The sequence below is a fragment of the Aquarana catesbeiana genome, linkage group LG06, assembly GCF_042186555.1.
Source record: "Aquarana catesbeiana isolate 2022-GZ linkage group LG06, ASM4218655v1, whole genome shotgun sequence".
NCBI classification, from domain to species: domain Eukaryota; kingdom Metazoa; phylum Chordata; class Amphibia; order Anura; family Ranidae; genus Aquarana; species Aquarana catesbeiana.
Window position 1 is genome coordinate 104,552,165 of NC_133329.1, and position 12,797 is coordinate 104,564,961.

At 42.2% G+C, this 12,797-nt stretch overlaps 1 protein-coding gene across 1 annotated transcript in view; it reads right to left on the reverse strand.

Annotated features, from left to right (window-relative positions):
• Positions 1–1,034: 1,034 nt before the first annotated feature.
• Positions 1,035–12,797, reverse strand: part of CORO7 (coronin 7) — a 317,064-nt gene continuing 305,301 nt past the window's right edge. The window contains exons 25-28 of the mRNA XM_073636587.1: positions 9,575–9,710; positions 8,183–8,274; positions 6,877–6,963; positions 1,035–3,661 (exon numbers count right to left, since the gene is read on the reverse strand). Of these exons, the coding sequence (XP_073492688.1) occupies positions 3,656–3,661; positions 6,877–6,963; positions 8,183–8,274; positions 9,575–9,710 (321 nt within the window). The 3' untranslated portion in view covers positions 1,035–3,655. The remainder of the gene's footprint in view (positions 3,662–6,876; positions 6,964–8,182; positions 8,275–9,574; positions 9,711–12,797) is intronic.

The following is a 12,797-nucleotide window of genomic DNA, read 5'->3' on the forward strand; positions in this document are numbered from 1 at the left end:
TGTACTGAATTCAAGATCAACTTCAGTACAACAGGCCTGACCATAGATGGATCAAAATTTGTCCGGTTCCTACTGAACCGACTGAATTTCAGTTCATCTATGGCTGGCTTAAGAGCTCTCTCGGATGAGTGGCTAGGGGACAGTAGAACCAGGCAACTAAACTGTGGTTTTACCAGGTCCTTCCCCCCGAATTGTAACAATACAGCTGGGCAGAGCTGTACTCATGCTGATAAATGCTTGCCTCACAGTAGTGGCTCAGTCCCTCAATGCAATATTGCTTTTTGTGAACAAACACACACACACACAGAAAAAGACGGCATTCAGGAAAGGGAAATAGCGCCACCTGAAGGGCTGTCAAGTACTGCTATACTGCCCTCTGAAAAGTCAGACATTTTTTTGACTGTCAGGGTCCTGTGATATGCCCCTCCTGTCTCTCTAAGCTCCATCCCAAAGGTAACTCCTGTGTAGCCAGACAGCGCAGGGACCCCCTGTGCTTCCGGGCCCCATAGCAGTCCCAAAGTCTGCTTTGGCTATAGGTCTGACAATGCCATTGATTGGTCTAAGAGCTACCTAAAGTGAGGTGTAGCTGAAAATAGTACTTTATATAGGACCACAGATGCCTATTAATGGTTAAAAAAACCAAAGAGTCCGTTTCTCCTTCCCTTCCCCTCCTACTTGTCTCTCACCCTACCCTCCGTCACCCAGTCCCTCCCTACTCCACACCCCCTTTTTATTTTTTTTATTTTTGTTTTTTTGTTTTGTTTGTTTGTTTGTCAGTCTCACCATGTCTTGGACCTCCAAATCCAGTTATTCATTTCCACTTCTGGCACTTATGCCGGATGCTTCTACTATTTGCTTTTACACTTTAAAAAAGAGTTTTGTTTGTATTTACGTGAAATATAATGTTTTGTTTTTTTCCTTTCTTTTCTTCAGACCTGTACTTTGGTATTGTTTTATTGAATAAAAACTATTGTACCAGAAAGAATAAATAAATAAATGCAAGAAAAAAAAAACAAAACAAAGACAACACAGAGTGACATTTTGTAAATTTTATTAGAAGTATAAGGCAGACCCCGCTCTGCAGGGCAGATTTGGCAGTGCCGCCGGTAATCCCTGTGTTAGTAAAGTATATGGCTTCTATATGGCAGGTAAACATTAGACAGGGAGTCACCAGAACATCTCACAAGACTCGTTCCCTTATTTCAGACTTTTTCAGTAAAATGTTAGTCCCCGAAAACTGATGTTTGAGCTTTCAACAGATGCTCGATGGCTGGCTCACCCTCCAGGTTCTTACTTTTCTTTAGGATTCTGGTGCTTTATGCATGTGATGTGGAATTCCCTTCCACAGGCGGTGGTCTCAGCGGGGAGCATTGATAGCTTCAAGAAACTATTAGATAATCACCTGAATGACCGCAATATACAGGGATATGTAATGTAATACTGACACATAATCACACACATAGGTTGGACTTGATGGACTTGTGTCTTTTTTCAACCTCACCTACTATGTAACTATATAACTATGTGAGGCTACAACTATACTCACCATATGCGGCCACTGTAATGGGGTCTTGCTATTTTTTTTGCACTTTTAATTTATTTTACAATGATTACAGGTGGACTGAAATTTCTCATGATGCAACAAGTGAATGTCCATGGCTGGTATGTAGAACCAGGATCTCCAGCAGATAGACTTTACTTAAGAAGACCACAAAATGTGACAAGTCAGTGGACGATTGAACTCATAAGTGGCTATCCATAACCAGAATATCAGTACTGGACAGAATAAACCTTTAAAGAGGCAATGACAGCATCAGCGTATGGACACTTCCATTGCTGACTTGTTTTTGAACGTACAAACTGTTAGGCACTTATCTTTACTTGGTGATGGCTATTTGGGTAGGAAGCACGTGTTCCATATTGTAGCCTTTTGACATATGTGTGGTTTTTAGGCTTCTTGTTGGGCAATAGGTGCCTCGCCAACTACTGGGGGACCTTACATTTGGGCCCCTTTCACAAGGCAGTCCATTCACCCCTATGGGCCAGCGGGTATAAACAGACTTGTGTCCGTTTACATCTGCCTACCTCCGATCTGATCAGGTCTGCCAAATACAAAGGTAAGGAGATCCTTTCTTCTCCATGTAGGCAGATTGGATCAGAGGGTAGTTGGGTGAAAACAGACAGAGCAGAGTCCAATTACACCAGGCCACCCATACAGCAGAGCGGGCTCTGTCCATGTCTGCTATGCATAAACTAAGTGGATACGGACCTGTCATCCACCCGCTCTGCCCCAATCAGCAGGGGGATCTGTCAGCTGATCCCCTTCTTATCAGGAACGCAGTCCACCCTATGTGAAAAGGGGCCTAAATTTTGAAGTATGAAAGATAATATCAACCAAAAGGACAGATCCTCCATTTATTCCAATCCTTTTTTTCAGTTTGCTTCTTGGCGAGTCACTAACAAATATGAAGCTACAAAAGTGTCAGGACACCAAATATGCACATACTTGTCCCTGGCCACAGTTCTTATCAGGCCCGGACTGGGACAAAAAAAAATAGCTGCGGACATTTTAGATTGAGCAGCCCATTTTTCCAGGGAAAGGGCGGGTGTTCGCGGGGACGGTTGGTGATGGGACATTCATGGAGTTGGTCCTCCACTCTGTAATGTAAACAGGCACTGTGATATAAAGGGGGCTGCACTATAAAGGGGCACTGTAATAATTACAGTGCAGTCCCCTTTATATCACAGTGCCTGTATACATTACAGTGCCCCTAGCAATCACAGTCCCCCATCACAGTGCCCCTTGCAGTCATGCCCCCTTCCCCCCTTTTCTCTATAATCACAGTGCCCCTTTTTACTCTCTGCCCCCCTGCACAGTCCTATGTTCAGCAGGGCAGAGACAGGATTCAGCCTTTGTGTCCTCTGCAGGTTCTACTGCCACACCCAAAATATAATTCCTATCAGAAGTGCAGGGGGCAGGAGGACCTGCAGTTCTGGACAGAGGGCGGGAGCTGCCCAACTGATCATGTGTTTTTTTTTAATAGACCTTTTAGAAAAAAGCTTGACATGAGAGCTTTCCAATGAACAACACAATAAAGTAACTGAAAAATTAACTAGGGGGCAAAAGAAGCTCTCAAAATAGGTACCAGATCTTGATGACAGAATCCCCTCATATAAGAAACTGGCGGCTGAGTCAGTATCAGTTTTGGGTGGACTGAACCAGTTAAGCAGCTAGTCTAGGACATTAACTGAATATGTCATGCAGCAAGGAAAGGAATAGAGATGTCTGCTTTTGTAAACGGTTAGAGTAATGGGGAAAGGGGGGTGGTAAGAAGGAAATGACATCTGTGCTTGTAATATCACAAGTGGACCACGTTCTTGTACACGACAGGCAAACACTGTACAATGATCTCACAAGTCAGATGACCGGCTTTTCGTGATGCCTGTGTACTTGGCGCACAGTGCACAGCTCTTGTGTACCATGTAGGTCCAGTTTGTGACTGGCCAGGAATGCTGGGAGTGTGTAAACAATTGGCCTGAGTTTATTTTTCCCTGGGATTGGAATGTATTCGCTGACCCACCTTCCGAGCCATTTCCAGTTACACGGGAGAGAGGGAAGAGGTGAACAGGCAGCTGGGAGCATCAGGGGTCACCGCTAATCCTGGAAGAGACAAAACACAGACCTGTGAGCCAAAACCTGCTCTATGTGCAATAATGTGTGTAAACAGGAACAAGGTAATATGCTAGCATGCGGTCTATTATATGAGATATACAGTGGGGACGGAAAGTATTCAGACCCCCTTAAATTTTTCACTCTTTGTTATATTGCAGCCATTTGCTAAAATCATTTAAGTTAATTTTTTCCTCATTAATGTACACACAGCACCCCATATTGACAGAAAAACACAGAATTGTTGACATTTTTGCAGATTTATTAAAAAAGAAAAACTGAAATATCACATGGTCCTAAGTATCCAGACCCTTTGCTGTGACACTCATATATTTTTTAACTCGGGTGCTGTCCATTTTTTCTAATCATTCTTGAGATGGTTCTACACCTTCATTTGAGTCCAGCTGTGTTTGATTATGAAAGCCACACACCTGTCTATGTAAGACTTTACAGCTCACAGTGCATGTCAGAGCAAATGAGAATCATGAGGTCAAAGGAACTGCCTAATGAGCTCAGAGACTGAATTGTGGCAAGGCACAGATCTGGACAAGGTTACAAAAATATTTCTGCTGCACTTAAGGTTCCTAAGAGCACAGTGGCCTCCATAATCCTTAAATGGAAGACGTTTGGGACAACCAGAACCCTTCCTAGAGCTGGCCGTCCGGCCAAACTGAGCTATCAGGGGAGAAGAGCCTTGGTGAGAGTGGTAAAGAAGAACCCAAAGATCACTGTGGCTGAGCTTCAGAGATGCAGTCGGGAGATGGGAGAAAGTTGTAGAAAGTCAACCATCACTGCAGCCCACCAACAGTCGGGGCTTTATGGCAGAGTGGCTCGATGGAAGCCTCTCCTCAGTGCAAGACACATGAAAGCCCACATGAAGTTTGCTAAAAAACAACTGAAGGACTCCAAGATGGTGAGAAATAAGATTCTCTGGTGTGATGAGACCAAGATAGAACTTTTTGGCCTTAATTCTAAGCGGTATGTGTGGAAAAAACCAGGCACTGCTCATCACCTGTCCAATACACTGCCAACAGTGAAGCATGGTGGTGGCAGCATCATGCTGTGGGGGTGTTTTTCAGCTGCAGGGACAGGGCGACTGGTTGCAATAGAGGGAACGATGAAAGCGGCCAAGTACAGGGATATCCTGGACGAAAACCTTCTCCAGAGTGTTCAGGACCTCAGGTTTACCTTCCAACAAGACAATGACCCTAAGCACACAGCTAAAATAATGAAGGAGTGGCTTCACAACAACTCAGTGACTGTTCTAGAATGGCCCAGCCAGAGCCCTGACTTAAACCCAATTGAGCATCTCTGGAGAGACCTAAAAATGGCTGTCCACCAACGTTTACCATCCAACCTGATAGAACTGGAGAGGATCTGCAAGGAGGAATGGCAGAGGATCCCCAAATCCAGGTGTGAAAAACTTGTTGCATCTTTCCCAAAAACACCCATGTCTGTATTAGATCAAAAGGGTGCTTCTACTAAATACTGAGCAAAGGGTCTGAATACTTAGGACCATGTGATATTTCAGTTTTTCTTTTTTAATAAATCTGCAAAAAATGTCAACAATTCTGTATTTTTCTGTCAATATGGGGTGCTGTGTGTACATTAATGAAGAAAAAAATGAACTTAAATGATTTTAGCAAATGGCTGCAATATAACAAAGAGTGAAAAAATTAAGGGGGTCTGAATACTTTCCATCCCCACTGTAAATATATGAGATATATATATATATATATATACACACACACACACACAGTATACTAAAGTTAAAATGGAATTATGGGATTAGAACCTTTGCTGATTTTTTTTTTTTTTAATTGCAGTCAGTACCCTCATTGAGATTTCCTTTCACTTCCTGTGTGGCCATGGGAACAGGAAGTGAAGATAAATCTCCATAGTGGGTGCACAGATAGCAGAAAAATACCAGAGGTTCTAAAAAGAACTAAAAAGAAGAGTTTTGGCTGTAGTTTGACTTTAACAAAGCACGGGTTACATTTATACAGAACTCCAGAGCTGATCAGTGCAGTCTACAGTGCAGAAGTTTCTGGGAGGCAGGAAACCCATACTTTCATTGAAAACAAAGTCTCGAAGTGTTAGACACCTTCCTAAATGTTTAACTTTCCTGGGCTCCTAGAACAGGTATAGCTTTCTTAAAGGAGAAGTTTGGCTGTACTTCTCCTATGGATCACAGGAGTGCAATTAGTTTTGCACTCCTGTAACCCATTTTCAGCAGAGAGTGGGCTGAAGACCGCTCTCTGCTGACGTCACAGAAATCAGTCTAGGCACTGCATCATCCTGACAATGGGAGTTGGGATCCGCCAGGTGCCTGGACTGACACCTCGCTGAGGCTCTCAACAAGCGGCTGAGTGACTGAGCCGGGGGCTCCCCGTCCCTCCACAGCTCAGCGCTCCAGTGAGTGAGGAGGAGGCAGAGCGGAGAGCTGCTGATTGACAGCAGTGACAGAGCTCACAGCAGGGGTCTGGTTTGTCCTGGTTCACCGTTTCAGGTCCGATTTCAGCCCGATTTTTGGGCTGAATTCGGACCTGAAACGGACCAAAAGACGCACCAGACCTGCTGCGGAGATATGTGAACCGGCTTCATGGAGAGCCGGTCAAAATCTCCTGCAATTGTGAATTGGATGTGGGAATCCCACATCCAATTCACAATGGTGTGAACCCAAGCCTTAGTGTGGAAGGGGCGATCGATTGATTTTCTCATTCAGACCACTGTGGGCTGAACTAAAGTGGTCTACAGTAAACGTATATGGTGAGCCTTAGAGGGGATTATTGGAGAGATTTCCTCTTACTTCTTTTTGCATCCCTACAACAGGAAGTGAAAAGAATTCTCCCTGAAGAGACAAAGCCAGCATTAAAACCGATAGGGGTCTTAACACTTTATTGTGTTAAACCCAGAACCTCACCCATAACTAATAATACCGCTTGATGTGTTCAATGATACTTTTCCACAGATCTCCATTTAGATGTGTCCCTATTATCCCCTCCGCTGTGCTGGTCAGTCTCAGCGTATTCTTCACTGTGCAGTTTTTTAACTATACAAATTATGCTATATATTCAGATATGTCATGAATTTATTCATGTAGATTGATAAATCTACTCCAGTCCAGTCCAAATCTAGTCCAGTCTCTATAACATCTTATGAAGCGAAGCCTACAATAAACATACACAGCCATAAAATTTACTCACCCATTCATCCTCATCTACTCCTTCAAAGGCGTCCTGGGGCAGTGGATCATCCCGGTTGCCTAGTTTTGCCACCATCGCATTCAGTAGCTGAATAAAAAAAGTGTAATTTAGTGAATGTATCTCAACTCTTCCAGCAAATATTGAGGATTAAAAAGATTATATCAGAAAATATATCTATTTTTAATGTACATCATCTCTTTGCCTACAAAGAAATCTCAGGTTGTATTCTCAGAAAGAACTGGTTTACCGTTCAAATTGACTATATCTTTAGAAAGAAGTAAATAGGTTGGAGTTGCAAATCTAAAATCTGACCGGTTGGCTGAAAAGGGCAGTCAAGGCCTTTTGGCATTCATTTCAGCTGTACTTGGCTAAACCTGCAACATATATAGCTATCCACGGTGATGGGTAAAATCTGACTAATGCGGTCATTCAGTTTCCAACATACATAATATTTAAGCAGAATCATACATGAGCCAACTCAGGAATCACCTTCGACATCCAGGCAACATAGAGCTTCCCTAAAAATAATTATTGCGTATAGTGTGCCAGAAAAAAAAGCATCTATATGTATGCTGAGCCAATCCCTTAATATGGGGAATAGGTTGTTACCACAAACATGGTGAATTTAAAGGATAAGTTCACCTTTACAAAACTAAATAATAAATGCACATTTTTTTGCAGGTATTTATTTTATATTTTTTAGGAGCCTGTATAGAATTGCACCCGCACCCTGTATAGCATTTACTCCCCAGTAGATCATGGGTGTAATGCCAAGCTCATGCAGACTGTCTGTGTAGCTGTCTGCTCTTATGGGCAGGCAGTTACTGAATGACAGGAAGCACAATAAACTATCTAGAGTGCTCAAAAGCGCCCTGGCAGTTCACTGTGAACTACAAGCCATCAACCACAAAGGCTGACGGTACTTGTAGTTCATTGATTCACAGGGATCTGTAAATGAATGATGTGGCTGTGTGGGCAGAATTGTGACAGCAGGTGCAGGAAGAATATCCCTGGCTCGCTGTCACAAGGGGGGGGGGGGGGTCGGGGGCATGAACATATTCCACCCTAAATAGGAGTGTAACATGTAACATTTTGAGAAAGGTGAACTTATCATTTATACATCAATCCATGACCAGGCCCCTGTGGAGCTATGATAGTTCACACAATGGTCAGATATCTCAAGATATTTCATGCAAGATATTTTCTTGTCTACCGACAGCTTAACTCTTGCATTATGTGAGTAAATAAGTAACCGGAATATGATTGCAGCATAATATATCAAAATAATCAACTGTATGGATCAGACCTCCTCCTTCTTCTGCTCATCAGTCTTCTCCTGGAGATAGACAGAAGAGGGGACAAACTTCTTGCTTGGGGCTTCTTTAGGAGCCTGGCTGACTGGAGAGAGAAATCAAACTGTGAGCCCAGACAGAGGTAGCAGATGCTATATAATAGAGGTATAGGATGCTATATAATAGAGGTATAGGATGCTATATAATAGAGGTATAGGATGCTATACAATAGAGGTTTAGGATGCTATATAATCAGGATAAAACAGGCTGGGATCAGTGAGAGATGTGGAAATTTCATGAGAAAAAGAATTTGCCACTTTAAGAATTAACAAACATTAGGAAGAGAAGATCCAAATGACATCACTGAAAAAGCAGTTAAGGTGTAGGCAATCTCTAATACAGTACTGAACTTTGTTTATTTGCTTTTTGGCTTATTAAATACCCCCTTTGTCCTGTGCATGCTTTATCAGATCTGCAGAAGTTTGAACTACAAGCCCCCTCCTATGTTAAATAAATGAGAATAAAAGGAGGACATGTTCTATAGTCCTAGTTACAGTACAGTGAGTGACTGCTGTCACCCTAACCCAGAAAGCGTGTTACTGGCAAGATCACCAGATAAAAAATAGAGGGGTGAAGGGTCTGTAAAGTATATTGCTGCTGGTAAGGGGGCTTTAAAGTGAACCTGTTGCTTTGTCCTGCAAGTAGAAAGCACAGGTTTGTTTTAAAGGAAGCTTGTACTGAGAGAAACATATATGCTAAGCTGCCATTTTTACCTACTTAGGAAAAGCTACTTGGCTGGAGTCATAGACTTGAAACCAGTATGCAGTAGGGTGAGCGAGAGTGAAATCAAAATGCCTGATCTGCATTCTTGTTCTGGATCAGTATTCCAGCAAGTACTAAAGCCAAGGGATCAGCATGACAGCCAGGCAACTAGCATGTACAAAGAAGAAAGTCAGCAGTGGCAGTCTACATATTTCTCAGACACTTTCATGGAAGTTGGAATGGCCAGGTTGAAAAGGGCAGAATTAAAGTAAACCTGTCAGGAGGAAAACTTTGAAATTGCCATTTTTCCTTCTAAAAATACTAGTTTCCTGGCTGTCGGGCTCATCCTTGGGATTTAAAACTTTGGGTTACTAATGTAGGACAACAATGCAGATACAGACATCTGACTGTTCCCAGATTCTGCTGATCTGCATAATTGTTCTGGTTTAGTAACTAAAAATGTATTGAGGGCAGAGATAGCCAGGAAACTTGAGTGCATAGAAGCAGGTCCAATAGTGGCCTTCATATTTTTTTTAAAGTACAAGCTATTTAGTGGCCCCTCTGATCATTCTGCTTTCTTCTATCAGATACAGTATTTAGAATATCAAATGGGTATGACAGCAATGATCAGCAACGTTTCCTACCTGGAGTCATATCTGCAGGACACAGATTAATGGTACGCTGCTGCTTGTCTTTCCCGCTGAGCCACTCTGCTGCAGACAGTGCTGGTTCCCAGGTCACACGGGTAGGGGGGAACACATCATCCTGAAAGAACTCTTTCTATGGAGAGAAGATGATAATAATACCAATTGGACACGGCTCAATTCAGATATAGATTAAAAAGCTTACGTTTTCAGCATTTCAGCTTTTTTCACATCCTAACATGCTATGTCATGTTTTTATCAATTCAGATAGACAACAAAAAAGGCCATCTATAATGTATGTCTAATAGGCCTAATTTCAGACATCTAAAGGTATCTGCAAAAGTCAGCAGTGTAAATACAGGGAAACTGGAAAAAAGTAAAACCTTGGATTGCAAGCATAATCTCTTCCGGAAGCATGCTTGTAATTCAAAGCACTTGTATATCAAAGCGAATCTCCCCATAAGAAATAATGGAAACAAATGATTTGTTCCACAACCATTTATTCATAAGTCCTTCAGTTTATAGTCCATAAAAAAAGATTATAGCAATGTAATAGGTTGTGTAACCATAAAATGTCCATCCACAAATGGAAGCCTCCACAAGGGGATCAGAAGCAAAATCCAGCAGGAGCTACAGAGTATAAAAGAGAAGAGGGGCGCCTCTAAGTGTAGCAATATGGTTACATTTAATGAAGGTACAACATTTAGCAACTCACATGGTTGATGATTAAGAGGTACATCTAAATATGCAGGGATCTGGGGTAAAGCGGTTCACATAGACCGGCTCTCACTGCTGTCAGTCTGCAATTGTGACTGGGATGACTACCCTGCAGTAGAGCGATCTAAAAACGAGGCTTGAATCGCTCATGGAGTGAAGCATGGAAGGGACGATGTCTATGGCAGTGCGGGGGATGGACTGTGGACAGCTTTTCCCTGGATGCCTGCATACTTAGATGTGTCTGTATTAATCATCAACCATGTGAGTTTCTAAATGTTGTACCTTCATTAAATGTAACCATATTGCTACACTTAAAGGCGCCTCTGTTCTCTTTTATACCCAGTTGTGACATGACGCTACTTGTATATCAAGACATCGCTTGTATATCAAGTCACAGTTTTGTAAAAAATGTTGCTTGTCTTGCAAAACGCTCTCAAACCAAGTTACTCTCAAACCAAGGTTTTACTGTACAGTTGTTAAATACTTAAATACCTATTGGCCCATGACTATATTGGACTGGCTCACTGGCAAATAGTAATGTGTGAGAAGCAGGAAGAACAAAAACAGAAATAATGAAGAAAAGATCAGAGCCTGATATTTGTGCAGCATTGAGGATATTGAATGTTGCTGAAAATATGTGTACCTCTCTGTGTTCTGCACTTTATACCTGTCAGCAGATTTTAATTTTAATTCTCCAGTTTTAAAGTAACAATTTAAATTGACCTTATATGCTTGGGTGTAATTTTTTTGCAAAAAAATAAAATATATATTTTTTTCAGCAATACATTTTTATTGAGTTATGCTGTTATACATACACTGAGGGGCACAGAGCAACAAGGATATTACTGAACCAAACAATCAAGCTTACAATTACTCACATCATCAACAATAACCTGAGGAAAGGATATCAATCAGTAGTAACAACTAATAAGTGCATCAAACAATAATGTCATTGAGATCCAAGGACTCCACACCCAAGTGAATTTATGCATAGAGCCTGTAATTTTTTTTTTCATCACCTAGGGGACAAAAAGTCCCCTGTGTGATGTTTTTTTAGGTGACAGTTCTCTTTAATAGTCTAAAAGACCCTGCATGTCTCTTCTGGGCTTCACTAAATGTTTTGCAATGCAGAGTGCATTGCAAAACATTCCTTCCCGGTAGAGATGGGCTCGGGTGTGTTCCAAGTCCCACATGCCTGATCCCGCCAGGAAGCGGACACTGCACACGGCTAATCAGTGAGCAGTTTCGGCTTCCTGGCGGGATCGGGCATGTGGGATTTCGAACACGCCCGAGCCCATCTCTACTTCCTGGCTAAGCGAGTCGGGGACACCGAGAGGCTGAACTGGAAGTGACGTCATAGATTTCACTTTCCAGGTCACAGCAAAAAGGGGAGGAGAGTAGAGATATGTCAGTTCTTCTCTTTTCCCCCCCAGCTGCTTGCACTCGCCATGTTGATCCCAGGTCCACAGATGGGCAAGCAGAGCCCAAAAAACATAGCAGGGAGGACGCCGATACTGGGGGGGTGAGCAATCAGGTGGCAGAGTAGCCGCTCGAATGCTTTCAATTGATGGGCAGACGCCTGTCTCTCAGTATCACACACAATCCCGGTGGCTGCAGCCTGGCAGTGAAAGGGTTATGGACCTGGCAGCGAAAGGATTAAAGTTTGACAAAAAAACCTGGAAGCCGATTGGTTTCAATGCACAGCTGCACCAGATTTTGCATGCTCCAGTTTTAGTAAATCAAGCCCTGTGTTCCCTCTAAGATTTAATCTGACAGTTGTAATTAGATTAAGTAGATTAAGACTAGTAGATTTTTATACAAACATTTGTACAAAAATTCTCAGTACATTTGATGATTTGACAAATGACGTTTGAAAGTACTTCAAACTTTCATTTTCTTTCAACATTTAATTTTAAAACACACGGGCATAACAGAATAAAACCTCAAACACTGTCAGAAATTAATTTGAGAAAAATTTTTCATTCTGCTGCTTTAAATTTTCTTGTCACTGCAGTCAAAAATTAATGTTGATATGACCCCCAGGAAGATTAGAAAATCAAATGTTCTTAAAAGGAGGATTTCAAATTAAATTCTACTATATGGCTATCTTAAAGCATTTGTTAACCCCAAAAAATTGATAAAGATCCTGTTCCTTTAAAGCATGTTATACAGCACAGTGCTTGTGCTGTGTATTTTGGCCCCCTGTATCATCTGAAATACCTGGCTGATCCTGCCAGTTTCTACCCTCCCCTTTGTACGCTGACCACGATATATCAGGGCTGCTGAGCCATTGTCAGTGTACGTGCCTCTGTCATACGCTGCTATCTGCAGCTTTTCTGTGTCTCCCTCTGTCCTCCTCCTCCCTGCCTGTCATCTCTCACTATTGCTGATCTGCGACTCTCCCCACTGCTTCAAAACTAACTGATGTGTATATCATCCCCTCTGTAACATAAAAAAGCTGTGTCCTAGTGCCTATGCTTTATAAAAAAAAAAGATTTCTATCCGT